This window comes from Gossypium arboreum, chromosome 6 (assembly GCF_025698485.1).
Source record: "Gossypium arboreum isolate Shixiya-1 chromosome 6, ASM2569848v2, whole genome shotgun sequence".
In the NCBI taxonomy this organism is placed as follows: Eukaryota; Viridiplantae; Streptophyta; class Magnoliopsida; order Malvales; family Malvaceae; genus Gossypium; species Gossypium arboreum.
Genome location: NC_069075.1, coordinates 140,281,864 through 140,295,560, shown reverse-complemented (window position 1 = coordinate 140,295,560; position 13,697 = coordinate 140,281,864). Strand labels below are relative to the sequence as shown.

Sequence of the window (13,697 nt, the reverse complement as noted above, 5' to 3'; positions counted from 1 at the left end):
TGATTTTCTATGAATTTTATAAATTTTTATTTTTTAATGTTTTATATATAAAATACTATTTCCTAAATTTCGAGAAAGAACAGCCTAAAACCCTAATTTCCTTTTAAAATTGACATATTTGCTTAACTAAGACATAAGAAAATATTGTATAATTGAAAAAGAAAATTCAGTTCTTAAATAATATATTATGAGAATATCTTAAATTAGGATAATCTTTAAAATTAAGGTTTTAGGCATCAATAAAAAGTTGCCACGTCATCAAAATTTAAAGACATGAAATTATTATTATACACCCATCCATATTCAACTAACTCTCCAACTGTATTTTTTTAAAAAAATAAGTAATTAAAATTAAAAAATCAAATAACATAGAAATTTTAAAATTTACACAATTCTATATTCAATTTTTTTACACAATTCTTGTTATTGAATATTTAATACAATATAATTTTTACTTTTAAAATATATAATATGAAATAAAAAATAAATTAATATGGTAAAAAGAAAAAATCCACTACATAGTAACTTTTTTTAAAAATTAATTGCATAAAAATAAAATATATTAACTTATGGAAAGAATAAAATGATTAAAAATTTTAAAAGAAAAAATGTTTGTTTGTAATTTAAAAATAATTTAGTATTTTCTATCAAATTTATCAATTTATCATCCTTATTTTTAATTAAATCATATATCGTATTATACACACAATAAATAAATCTAAATTTTTTCAAATTATAAAAACTTAAAAAAACTTAAACTTAATTTTATAATGAAAATATTTAAATTTAACTGTAAAATATATAAATATTAATATTTAAAAATTATATCTAATCAATCAATCCAACTTATAAATTAGTTAACCCATTAATAATGGGCCTTAAGCCCAACTTCCTAATCTCAAAGGCGGGTAAATGGGCGGATAGAAGACCCGAACCAATACCGAACAGGATCGGTCGGCGAGACTCGAGAGGGGTCGTTGCTCCGGTTTTCCATTATAATCGACCGGTCTAGTTCGACTGATTTTGGCGCAAAAAAAAAAAAAAAGGGACAGGAGAAGACAGGCGCGCAGATAGAGGAAGGACATCATCGTAAAATTCCACAACTAGACCATAAAAAGTCACTAAAAAGTAAAAACATCACTGCATAGTATTCCACGAGAGATCTCCATTATTTTCATTTGCCATTTATTATTTTTAATAATTTTCAACACCCCAAAAATTGCTGCAAACCCTAGCTATGGGTTTTGTCTCACAAAAAATGTAGCAAAACCTTGCAGATCTGACCCCCCGGGTTTTGTTCTTCTTCTGTTTTGTTCCTTGTACTTGCTTTTCTTTTTGCTCATGATTGTCTTTTGATCATCAATTGCACAGTTGTATACTGGACAAAGTAGTTTGATTTTGTCTACAATTTCAAATATGTTGTTTCTTTGTTCTTTTTCATAGGGTTTGACCTTTGAATGCTAATGTTGTTAGTAAATAGCAGCCTTTAAAGCAAATAATTGTGTTTTAGTAGCAGTTTTAGCATTATCATATTGCAATTCTACTTTGAAGTTATGATGAGAGACTATGCCTTTACTATTTTTGGAATGGTTGTTTCCCTTTTAAAAACTATGTTATTTAGACTATAGTTCCTTGTTTGCAGCTGTTTGCATTTGTTTGTTACCAATAGAATTGAAGACATGGATCAATAAAGTGTTTATGTGTGGCTGCTTTGTTCTTTCGATGATTTCTATGAGACACATATCGATTTGGTTTTGAGGATGATGCACGAGTGAGAAACGAAGAGGGAATGCGAGATTTGTGGATACTTGATTACATATGTTACGACGTCTTGGGTGGTTAATCGGTTTGAATAGTAGAAGTGCACAAGCAAAGAAGTTACCAGATGCAAAGCCTCACCCGGCTGAAGTACAGCCGGTGGTAATGTTGGATAGTGTCCAGGAGATTGCAATTTACATCCATAGGTTTCATAACCTCGATCTTTTCCAGCAAGGGTATGGGGCATTTTTTTTGCATTTTTCTGTTTATTTTCGAGTTTTATACATATGAACTGTCTTCTGGTTCTTGTGTGCTTAGATGGTATCAACTGAAGCTTACTGTTAGATGGGACAATGATGAGTATGCTCCTGTAGGAACACCTGCGAGAGTCGTCCAATATGAAGGTAATTTGGTGAAATTTTTGTTTTTTCTTCTAATGCTTCCACTTTGTCACAAGATTAGAAATCAAGTTATTTTTAACTTATAAACCTTTTGAAATGTAGCTGCATTCTGGCATTTTATATTTAAACTAGTCCCTCTAGAGGCCTAAATAGGAATCTTGCAGTTTGTAAAATTGGGAAGTGTCCTTGCTGATAGAAGATTATGCTATATTAGCTGATCTATTGATTTTGATGTAGTTGAAGCAAATAGATATAATGTCCTTTATATTCTTAATTAAAACTGACAATTGTTTTTCATTTTGTTGAATGGTGAATTATGTTTTGAACTATTTGTTGTTTTCTCCTACTTATTTAATGAGTTTTATACTTCACTCTGAAAGTTTAATGCAGTAGTGTTTTAGAGAGCAATTCTTTGTTAATAAGATTAGAAAATTTTGCAGCCCCAAGTCTTGTTTCTGATGAAGTATTTGGAGTATGGAGGATTGATGATACGGACAACAGTTTTGCGACACAGCCTTTTCGAATCAAATATGCGAGGCAGGATGTTTATCTATCTATCATGGTTGCCTTTGATCTACCTATTCCTGAAAATGAGGTAGCCAATCTCTTTCTTGTGTATCTCTGCATTCCCTTGAACAGGGAAGCACACCAAATACGTTACCAACCAGAAACCTTTCTCTGCCTTCTGATACCTCTAAGCTAACAGATGCTAAAATCTCTACTCCAACTGTATGAAAATAGAAACGATATTGGATCTTCCTGAAAGTCGGCAGGGTTTTCTTTCAATCTAATTTTGCTACTCAGAAATGAAATGTATAGAAGCTTTTCTACTTTGATTCTGTTTGGCTATTGTCTAGCCATGACAGTCAATATTTGTTTCTCATTTTGGCACTGATGTAGCATTATCCGACAGGGTCCTCCCTTATCAGCTGTCATCTTGAAGTTTGAGCTTCTATATGCTCCTGTATTGGTGAACGGGTAAGTTGAGAACTCCTATTTACGTATGGATGATTAAAATTTAAAGTTTATACTTATATTCCTTGTGCTAATGTGTTTCATTTCTCTCATCAATTTTTTTTTTCTAAGTTAAAACTGCCCATAATTGATTGGGATGCATTCAATCAGTTCTGATTTTCAGGCTTCTCCTGATTATTGCCCGGCTGCCATCCATGAATTCCGAATCCCTCCTAAAGCTCTTTTAGGACTTCATTCTTATTGCCCTGTTTACTTTGATGCATTTCATGCTGTTCTGGTGGATGTAAGTGTTCACACGACTCTGCTAAAAGCTGGCTCTCGCAAGGTCCACACGAAGGTACCCAGGTTTGTCCCAGATCTAGAAACAATGATGACTAACCTTCTCACCAACCATATTCCTCTCATCACTTTTTCCGAACCCTTTTTCAGGGTGGCGGTTGTTTGGGGGAAATGAGATAAAGGGAGAGGGGTGGTTTTATTTATTAAAGTAAAATTGTGCTTTGATGATATGTTGAAGTAACTTGACCTGTTGAATCATTTCAGCATTGCTTATTCTACAACTAATGATGTTTCTGGTGAAAGCATTGACGGATCTACTCAGGTTTATTCTAAACTTTTAAAATTGAAATGCAATAACTACCCTTAACCATAGTTTTCCCATTTGTGCTTCTGCTTGATTGTGGCATTACATTCAATAGATTTTTGGTGTCACTACTGGAATGTGGCATGGATAAATGTTTTATGGCTGTAATATAATCTCAGAATCTAGTGTGCAATGTGTGTGCATGAGAGCAAAGTTTATTACCTTATTGTGGATCTAGTCTATTCATTGGACTGGTGGAAATTGTAGGTTATGGTTGGTAGAATGTATGAATTTCATGAGGCTTGATTATTTAACCTGTAAGAGTTTAATATATCCATTTCCAATTCTTAATTTAAGTGGTATGGGTTTAATGGAACTTTTTCTTGTGGGTTATGTGGGTAATAAGGGAAATTCATTGTATTCCTTTAATTCAGCTTCTTGTTATCCTTGATAATCAATATTAATGCACTAATAGTTCAACTATGTGGTTGACCAGGCACTGGATCAAGTGGCTTCTACTGATCTGAAACAGGTCATGCTTGTTAAGGCATTATTAAATGCTCGTGACACACTGCTTGCGGAGCTGCAAAAACTTAGTGATGCCATTAACCATGCTATTGATTTGACTGAATTTACCTCCAAAATGAACGATATGAAGTTGTTTGATTCCTTTCTGGAAGAACCGGTTGCTGCTGATGCTGAAGATTCAGCACAAGGCAAGCCACAAAATGGTCTTGAGGTCCTTGCTTTATGTTATCGAACAGTGTACTCTTATTCTTATTTTTGTGTTTTAATATATTAAAATGATAACACCTTTGTCTCTTAACAGAGAGTAAATGGCAGATTAGAGTTTCAAAGTGATAGATTGCTCCATAATTTATCGAAGGATGATGTCCTTAAAATATTTAATCTATCGGGTGATCAAGTGTTTTATTTATGGAACACTTTCCTGAATTTCCACAGGTTAGCACATACATCTTCACTTCCTGTTCTTGCTGTTAAACATTTTCTCCCCTAAATGTAGGCTTGTTATGCTCAGTATCCCTCTTATTGAAACTTAAGTCTCTTTCCAGGGATAGTAAAACACGGATATTGGATGTCCTTCGTGATGAATGGGCTAAAGATCGAAGAGCTGAATGGTCAATATGGATGGTGTACTCCAAAGTTGACATGCCTCATCGTTACATAAATGGCAGTTTTGATGAGTCTTCCCACCAAATCGTGCATAAGAGGGGTTCAAGTTTGTGGAAATTAATAGATGATGTAATTACTCATTTATGTTTTTTATTTCTTGGCTGACATAATCGGCTATGAACAACAATAATTTTTTTCAATTCCAAATTCATCTTGTGGAATGCAGCCTGCGCAGATGGCAGCTATGCGGGCTGAGCTTCATCGGCGAAGTATTGCACAAATGAGGGTAAGTCCTTATATTTAATGCTTATTGTTTTTATTTACATATGCCTTAGTTTACCGGTAATGATTGTTTGCACACAGATGAACAACCGATCAATCCAAGACATGCAAATATTTGGAGATCCTTCAGGAATTCCTATTGTAATTATAGAGCATGTAATGAATGCAACTCAACGTACTTCTAGTGATAACTTGTACACGAGGAACTTGGACATAATAGATTCAATTACCGCAAGCACTGTTCCTAGTTCTGAAGCTGTGAAAAAGCTATCAAGTGCAAGTGCTGCTCAAATTGGCCGTGATTTAAAGATTGTCATCTTTGTACATGGTTTTCAGGCAAGTTTCTTCTCTCCCACACTTGTTTCTTGGGTTATATTTTTGTTGCCTTGTTAGGTTTCGGTGTTGTGCTACAGACAGTTTGTCAAGTGAGTTAATGTGTCTGATCCCATCTTGAACATGATAGGGGCATCATTTGGATCTGCGGCTTGTTCGGAACCAATGGCTTTTGATAGATCCCAAGATAGAGTTTCTTATGTCCGAAGTAAACGAAGAGAAAACATCTGGAGACTTTAGAGAAATGGGACTAAGGTTGGCGCATGAAGTCATTTCTTTTGTTAAAAAGAAAATGGATAAAGCTTCTAGATCTGGACACTTGAGAGATATCAAACTTAGTTTTGTCGGGCATTCTATCGGAAACGTTATAATAAGAACAGCATTAGCAGGTCGGTTATCTTTGTTTAAAGCCGTGTTTCCATTTTCATCACTTTGAAATGTCTGTTAGATATGTTCATTTCATTTTGCAGAGAGTGCTATGGAACCTTACCTTAGATTCCTCCATACATTTGTGTCTCTATCTGGTCCACATTTGGGATATCTATACAGTTCAAATTCTTTATTCAATTCTGGACTGTGGCTTTTGAAGAAGCTCAAGGGGACACAATGCATTCATCAGCTCACTTTTGCTGACGACCCTGATATTCGTAACACATTCTTCTACAAACTTTGCGAGGTATTGAGAACAAAGTTGCAAAATGGTCTTGAGTTTGCCATTCTTTGGTAAAAGTATCGTGGAGGCTCCTGTACTAGAAGTCAGATTACATTTTGCCCATTTTACTCAAAAATGGGCAAATTAATCCCTATACGGTAGATCAAAAAGCAATTTATTTTTGTTAAAAATTTCATCTGGACAGTCTCATTTTGACGTACAGGGCTCAATTTTTAACAATAGAAATAAATTAAATTTTAGCAAGATCAATTTTGCTTTTTGATCCAATGTACAAAGATTAATTTGCTTATTTCTTTTTTTTAGTAAAGGAGGCAAAATGCAATTTGCCTCCTAATACAGACTTGTGTGGTACTTTTACGGCCATTCTTCCTATCTGGTGCCCTCTGTTTTGCTTAAGACATGGCAGAAACATATAATTCTTTTCCTTTCCTTCTTTCAGCAAAGAACTCTGGAAAATTTCAAGCATATAATCCTCCTTTCTTCGCCCCAGGTATTCCACCATAGCCCTTGCTGATTATTATTATTTTTTCTTCTCGAACTTGTTAGGATCATCAGGCTGTTTGTAAGCAGTAAGGTTAATGAAAATGAACAGTTTAATTTAGAAGTTTTATGGGATTAAGACGTTAAAGGTATAATTAAAAAGGTAAACTACAAAGATAGTCACCCAATTATAGAAAAATATCATTTTAGGCACCCAAAATAAAAAAAAATGTACAATTTAAGCATTCACGTTATATAGTTTGATCGTTTTTGTCACTGTAAATAGCTGACATGACAATTTAAAAATTGGTATCATAATAAATTTGGCTCTCAACTTTTATATATTATATTGATTGAGTTATAATTTTAAAAATTAACCCTCAAATTTACAAAATATTTTCAATTTAATCTTAATTCTAAAATTCAATATATAAAAATACATAAATATTTTCAAATTTATAATTATATTCTTTTGAAAATATTTATGTATTAATCTTCATATTCATATAAATTTTAAATTGATTATTATATTCTTTTGAAAATATTTATGTACTTTTATACATTTCTTTGAATTTTTAAAATTAGGATCAAATTGAGAACATTTGTAAATTTTGAAGGTTAATTTTAAAATTTATGAGTAAATCGATATAATATATAAAAATTGAGGGCTAAATTTGTTATTATATTTTTAATTGTCACATCAGCTTGCTGTTTGTGATTTTAACAAGAGAGACCAAAACTATTGAACTATGTAATCGGGGTGTTTAAATTGCAAGTCTTTTATTTTAGGTGCTTAAAATGAAAATTTCTTATATAGTTGGGCGACTATCTGAGCAGTTTACCCATTAAAAAGTTTATTAGCTGTTCATGTTTTCCCTTATACCATAAGGCCATTGACAGATAGCATCTCTCTCAGGATGGTTATGTTCCGTATCATTCCGCCAGAATCAAGTCATGCCGGGCAGCATCAATGGACAACTCCAAAAAGGGAAAAGCATTTCTAGAGATGTTGAATAACTGCTTGGACCAGATACGCGCTCCTACAGCTGAGAATCGGGTGTTTGTGCGTTGTGATATCAACTTCAACACATCCTCTCATGGCAGGAACTTGAACGCATTAATTGGAAGAGCTGCTCATATAGAGTTCTTGGAATCGGATATTTTTGCTCGGTTCATAATGTGGTCATTTCCAGATCTATTTCAATAATTATTATGGGAGTCGGTGATTTCTGTTTCTAGTTCCCGACCATCGTTTTTAAGTTGTATACTTGTCTGGTACACATTCCGAGCATCAAGATGGTAGCCGCTGTATATTATCAGGTTTAAGATGAATCTTCCGAAAAGCTCCCTTAACAATGAGGACCGATGTCAGTCCGGCAAGCGTGTACTTCTAAAATGGTGAGTTAGGAAGGCCAAGCTTTTTATACAGTAGAATGTATTCTCAGTAAAACTAGCAACAATGTGAAATCCAGTAGGGAATTTAACTCCATAGAGAAATGATGTATGTATGTGATGGGAATGAATTCAACAAATGATTGATGCATAATAGATATATTTTCAGTTAACATCTTATACTTGTGTGAATATTTATGATGAATGTATTTAAGAGGTCCTTTTAGTTACTTTATTATTAAATGGTTCAATTTAGTCCTTATGTTATTAAAATGAGTCAAATTGGAATAAAGTTAACATTTACTACTTGATCAAGTTAATATTTTTAAAGTTTTTACAGTTCTATAAATGAAATCTTTTGTTTAAAATTGAAATGCAATTGTTTCAAGACATTTTTACATAGAAAATGCAAACTCTGTTATAATTTGAACGATTCTTTTTATTTGTATAGGGATTAAATTGATTTATTTAATAATGAGTAATTAATTTGATCCGGTCACCGTGGATTTATGGTGTAAAAACAAAGCAAAACAGGACAGTCCCACAAATATGAATATAAACTCCTCCCATACAGAGAAAGGTTCAAGCAAAGACCAAAGCACCATGGGTTCTAAACTGCAGTTACAGATTAAACGAGGCCGGACCCTTACCGCTCCAACAAATCGACTTCTTGTAAATGTCACTATCACATTCCGGTTTCCTACAATATCTACTTGGTTGGTCCGTATACGAACAAACGATACACACCATGCCGCCTTCTCTAGCGTACATGCATCTTCTATAAATGAAAATGTCATCCAGTTGGCCAAAAAGCTAAGATATCTATGCATTAGCTTCAACCCCATAGTGTGGCATTGAAAGGGTTCTGAGCATGTTAAAAGACTGATTTGATTATCGGTGCAAGAACAAAAATGATAAGAATCGGGTTGAAAAACAGGTAGTATAGTCCATGAACAAGCAACAGAATGTGAATCCAATGCTGCTAAATGTAATAAGACCATGTTTTTGCATGGGATAAGCAAACCAGATAGCATACATAAACCTTAAGACACTAACATTGCAACAAAGGATAATCATCTAGGCCTATTGAACAGAGGTTTGATTCTACAAGAATGACCATGGTGCAGCTTCACGACAAAAACTCGATTGCGATTTCAAGCTGCATATAAAGCAAGCAAAGAAGCAGAATTGGGTTCTAACTGACCATAGTGCAGTTTCATGGTGAACATGTAGAAAGCTTCATAGCTTCCAACTTCATTCGGGTTCGAAAATTAACAGCCTATTGAAATAAACATGCGTAATATGCCACAAAAGTGAGAACTCTATAGGCCTAGAATAAGGTCATGCAACTGAAAGCTGCAATAGAAGAAGCTGAAAACTATATAAAGCAATCTAGATGATAAGATAAAACCGATATACGATTTGTACGAGCAACAGTGTAAACAAGTCATCAAGTGAAAGCATTACAAATTGTTCTCTATCAGCAGACATGAAAACTTGCTCTAATGAAAGCATTGTTGCAAACGGTTTAAACACGAAAATAGAATCTTCGTTGCAACACCATGGTACAAATATGTCTCAAACAAAGCCGAACGGTAAACGAGGAACAGATTCTGTATTGCAATGAACATGTAAGGCATATATCGAATCGACGTAAACAACATAATGCATGAATTATGATACAATATAACAAAGGATAAGCAAACCAGATAGCAGACATAAACCTTAAGACACTAACATTCATTAAGGTACTCAAATCATTGTTGCAATGTAGAACAGTAAGGTAGTCAAAGTTTCAAATCCTAATAATGCATAAAGTCAACCAAATTAGTATCCTTAAACATCAAAATTGGCATAAATATAAAGGAAAAAAAAACAAAAAAAAAAAACTATGCTTATTACTTTACATGGACCACACACAAATGAAACGATTATTTTCCATGGACCAAAATGCAACAATGAAGCTAAATATACAAACAAAGTTCCAAGTTCCATTAAAGGCAAAACAGAATCATTCCATACTGAGAATTGGTTTCAACATTTCAAAGCTTTAAAAGTGCATTGGAGTACATACATAAAATGCATGAAGATAAAGCAACTATCTCTTTATATTTATAGAAAGCAAAGTGTTAATCCATGGGAAGTTGGGAAAATACATCATCATCACCATCACCATAGCCATTAATACACATTAAAATAAAGCATAGCATTATAATAACATCAATAAAAATACTTCTTCAATCCATTCCCACTGCATTTCAATGTATGATGATGAATGACCATGATTGATGATTGATGATTGATGAACCATATGCTCCATTGCTCCTCCTCCTTCACCTTTAGAATCTCATTAAAAAGAAAAAAAAGAAAAGAAGGAAACTATATATAGAAAATATATGTTTATATTTGCCTGGCTTCATCCTGTCTGCCTTTTTGCAAGCAATAAGAGAAAGGAGTGAATTTTTTTTTACACAGGGAGAAACAGAGCTATACAGTACTCAAGTCTCATCTGTGAAAACACGAAAACGACCTTCGATTTACAAAAGGTGTGAAGAAGACCAAGGGTAAGTTGGGCATTACAGCTATCAACAGCCATTACAGTAATGGGTTTAAGGTTTTTTTTTGCTTTCTGGGTTTAAGGTTGTCTGGTTTTTTTTAAAGCCAAAAAAACATGGATAGATGATGATGAAGGAAAAGAAAATGGCTATTCATTTCCAAAATGGGAATTCTAATGGTGTAAATAAAAAGCAACCATTTTTTTTGGGGAGTGAAAGCTGAAAAGCCATTTGCAAAGTTTCAACTTTTTATCATATTCTTCTTTCTTTAAAAACTCACCCTTTTGTCCCTCAAAATCGTTTCTTTTTTCGTACCTTTTTTTTTTTAAATTTTCTTTCAAAGACACCCCAAATAACCCCTTTTCTTTTTTCTATAAAATTCATGAATAAAAAAGGGAGCTTTTTTTGATGAACTGATAGTGATAAACAATGAGAGAAACCAGTGAGTCACACAGTGTCCCCACATAGCACAGGGCAGGCACAGTGACAGACCAGACCAGACCAGACCGGCAGAAGGGCTCACTGGCAAGCAAAGGCAACGGCAGCTGCTCTGTTTTTTCACTTCAAAATGACGTAAGACTTTTTGTCAGCTTTTGGTTTTTTTTACCATTTCTTTCAATTTTTACATCAATGAATCGATAATAATGAAGAAAATATTGCACAACTGAAAAAACAAAATTCAGTTCTTGAATAATAATATTATAGTAATCGTACAGTTTTGTTTTCTTATGGGGTTTGTCGTTTAGACACTCACATTGCATGAAATCAATTCTGTGTTAAATTTTGGTTAAATTTTACTATTATTCCATATATTTTTAGATTAATTAATTTTAAAACTTTAATTCTGATTTAAACAATAGTAATTAAATCAGTTTAGTTAAATTCGATATTATATGTAAATTTTTAGATTTAGTCCTTATAAGGCTGATGCGGAGGCTAGCAAGGCTCGGGCTTTTAAATAGTAAATTACAATTTTGATCATTTAAAATTTATAAAATTATTAGTTAATATATAGTAAAATTATACTTTATCTTAAAAATTATAAAATTTTAATTTAATTTTTAAAAATATATAAAGATATAAACTAATTAAATGATAAAATTACATTTTAACTCATAAAAATATGTAAATTTCAACATCGAAAATTTTCTGGTTTGCCCCTATTCTTAAGCCTTATACTTTTTAAATTTTAAACTTTTAATCTTAATACAAAACGATAGTCGCTAAATTCATTAATCGATTTTTTGTAAATAATATATAAAAATAGTAAGCTATTATAGCATTATATATATATATATAATAATACTATGTTTTTCAATCAAAATTTGAGAATAAAAATTTTAATGAATTTAATGATTATTATTTAATCATAATTAAAATTTTATAAAAAGTTAAATTAAAGGCCAAATTTTCAAATCTTAGCTAAGGAATGACGTTTTATGATATAATAGAAAAAGCCTTTTACTAAAAGGAAAAGGCCAATAAAAAGGGAATTGATTTTGAAAAAGGAGAGGAATTTATAATACTGACAATGAATTCTCAATAATTTGGTCCAACCAAAAAGTAAATAATGGTGGTACCAAATTCTTCAAATTAAGTGTTTTAACTCCACTATTAAAAATATCAATATTTTCTTATCTTAACAAGTAGTTAAGAGTTTGAAACAGTTTTAAAACTAGAAAGTTAGCATCTACCCCCTTCATGAGTCTATAGAATGCAGAAAATTAGTTACTGGACTCGCTCTAATAAATACCTTGAAAAATAAAAATATATATTAAGATCTTATTAATCATTTTCTTCCATCAACTTAATTGTTACTTCGGATTCAATTATAAACGTCAACTCAGATTTAACGTAGGGATCATATTAAAACTAGACATGTGAAAAATTAGAATATGTAGAATTGAAAAGAAATATGAGGTAAAAGTATTATGGAGGCTCATTAGTAAGAGTCAGATTATATTTTATCCTATTTACTTAAAAATTAAATAAATTAGTCCCTATACAAATTAATATTTTCCTATTAAAAATTCATCCATTCATATTATTTAAAATTAGCATGGCTGACAAAATAACTAGATAGTGACATGTAGTGTGCCACGTATACCTCATGTTGACGTGCAAAGATCTGTTTTTAATAGTAGAAATGAATGAAAGTTTTAACAGAATGATCAATTTGCTCTTAGATCTAACGTACAATGACTAATTTATCTATTTTTTTAGTTGGATGGGTAAAATACAATCTAACTCTTAGTATAGAAGAGTCCATGATACTTTTACTGAAAAACAACGATTGAAACAAGTATAAAAACCACAAAAATGTTAAAACCTCAAAAGTTAAAATTAACCGGCCTATGAGGTCTTAAGATCTTAAGTGTCCACTTTCAAACCTTAGCATGCAAAAATACCACGTTTGGTTTCTCTCTTAATTTTATTCTAGTTCTAAGTCTCACCATATGTATTCTAAGTCTAAGTTCCATCATGTGTGGTCCTTAGTCGGATATATTTTGATTTTCAATTCGGTTTTATTTTATATTGAATTGGTTTTGGTTATAGATTTGAATACATGTATTAGTGATTGTAGTCGTAAAATCTTTAAAAAAAAAAGAAGAAGAAGTTAAAGTCACCTCCAATTTTTACGCAAATTGTCATTTAATATCTAAGGAAAAAATTAGATTGATAAAAGAACTAAATTAATATAATATTGATATTTTAAATTTTAATTAAAATATTTTAAAGTTTAAAATCAATTTAAAATTTAATTTGGGACTTTTATTACCAAAAAACCTTTTATAAATTAAATATATTCATCTCTTAAAAATATAAAAATAAAATATTTCTACAAAATCAATTAAAATATTTTAAAATTTCGTAGAAATATTAAATAAACAATCCAAAATTAAATATACTATGTTTAAATTTTCATTTCATTTTATGATTAACAAATTTTTAATTTAAAATAACAGAGAGGTACTCTGTTTTTTTTTATGGTGACAACAAATCATGGACTGTTTTTTAATTTATTTTTGGTACTTATTTTCTTCTGAATTTCTGACCTCCATTTACACTGTATCTGCAAAAACAAAAATAACAGTAACGAAAGCTTTGTGCCCATGCTTTTTTTATTTAAT

At 31.7% G+C, this 13,697-nt stretch overlaps 1 protein-coding gene across 6 annotated transcripts; it reads left to right on the top strand.

Annotated features, from left to right (window-relative positions):
- Positions 1-937: 937 nt before the first annotated feature.
- Positions 938-8,184, top strand: LOC108457024 (uncharacterized). 6 transcript variants are annotated; one of them, XM_017755821.2, is made up of 16 exons: positions 938-1,128; positions 1,643-1,994; positions 2,077-2,162; positions 2,600-2,754; positions 3,073-3,137; positions 3,285-3,479; positions 3,678-3,735; positions 4,214-4,456; positions 4,547-4,680; positions 4,791-4,980; positions 5,078-5,137; positions 5,215-5,469; positions 5,597-5,855; positions 5,937-6,142; positions 6,579-6,629; positions 7,536-8,184. In XM_017755821.2, exons 2-16 carry the CDS (start codon positions 1,819-1,821, stop codon positions 7,824-7,826), a joined length of 2,424 nt encoding a protein of 807 aa, XP_017611310.1. In that variant the 5' UTR covers positions 938-1,128; positions 1,643-1,818; the 3' UTR covers positions 7,827-8,184. The 6 variants fall into 6 exon arrangements, with proteins under 6 accessions (XP_017611310.1, XP_017611309.1, XP_017611312.1 ...); XM_017755820.2 differs by having other exon boundaries at positions 1,110-1,319; XM_017755823.2 differs by lacking the exon at positions 938-1,128 and adding an exon at positions 1,135-1,291.
- Positions 8,185-13,697: the final 5,513 nt, after the last annotated feature.

Bases quoted from the DNA above. Each gene is read 5' to 3' on its own strand.
- LOC108457024 (XM_017755821.2), top strand. From the start codon at position 1,819: ATGTTACGACGTCTTGGGTGGTTAATCGGTTTGAATAGTAGAAGTGCA. The intron at 2,755-3,072 runs GTAGCCAATCTC...ATTATCCGACAG, and splicing joins TACCTATTCCTGAAAATGAG to GGTCCTCCCTTATCAGCTGT. The intron at 4,981-5,077 runs GTAATTACTCAT...TGTGGAATGCAG, and splicing joins TGTGGAAATTAATAGATGAT to CCTGCGCAGATGGCAGCTAT.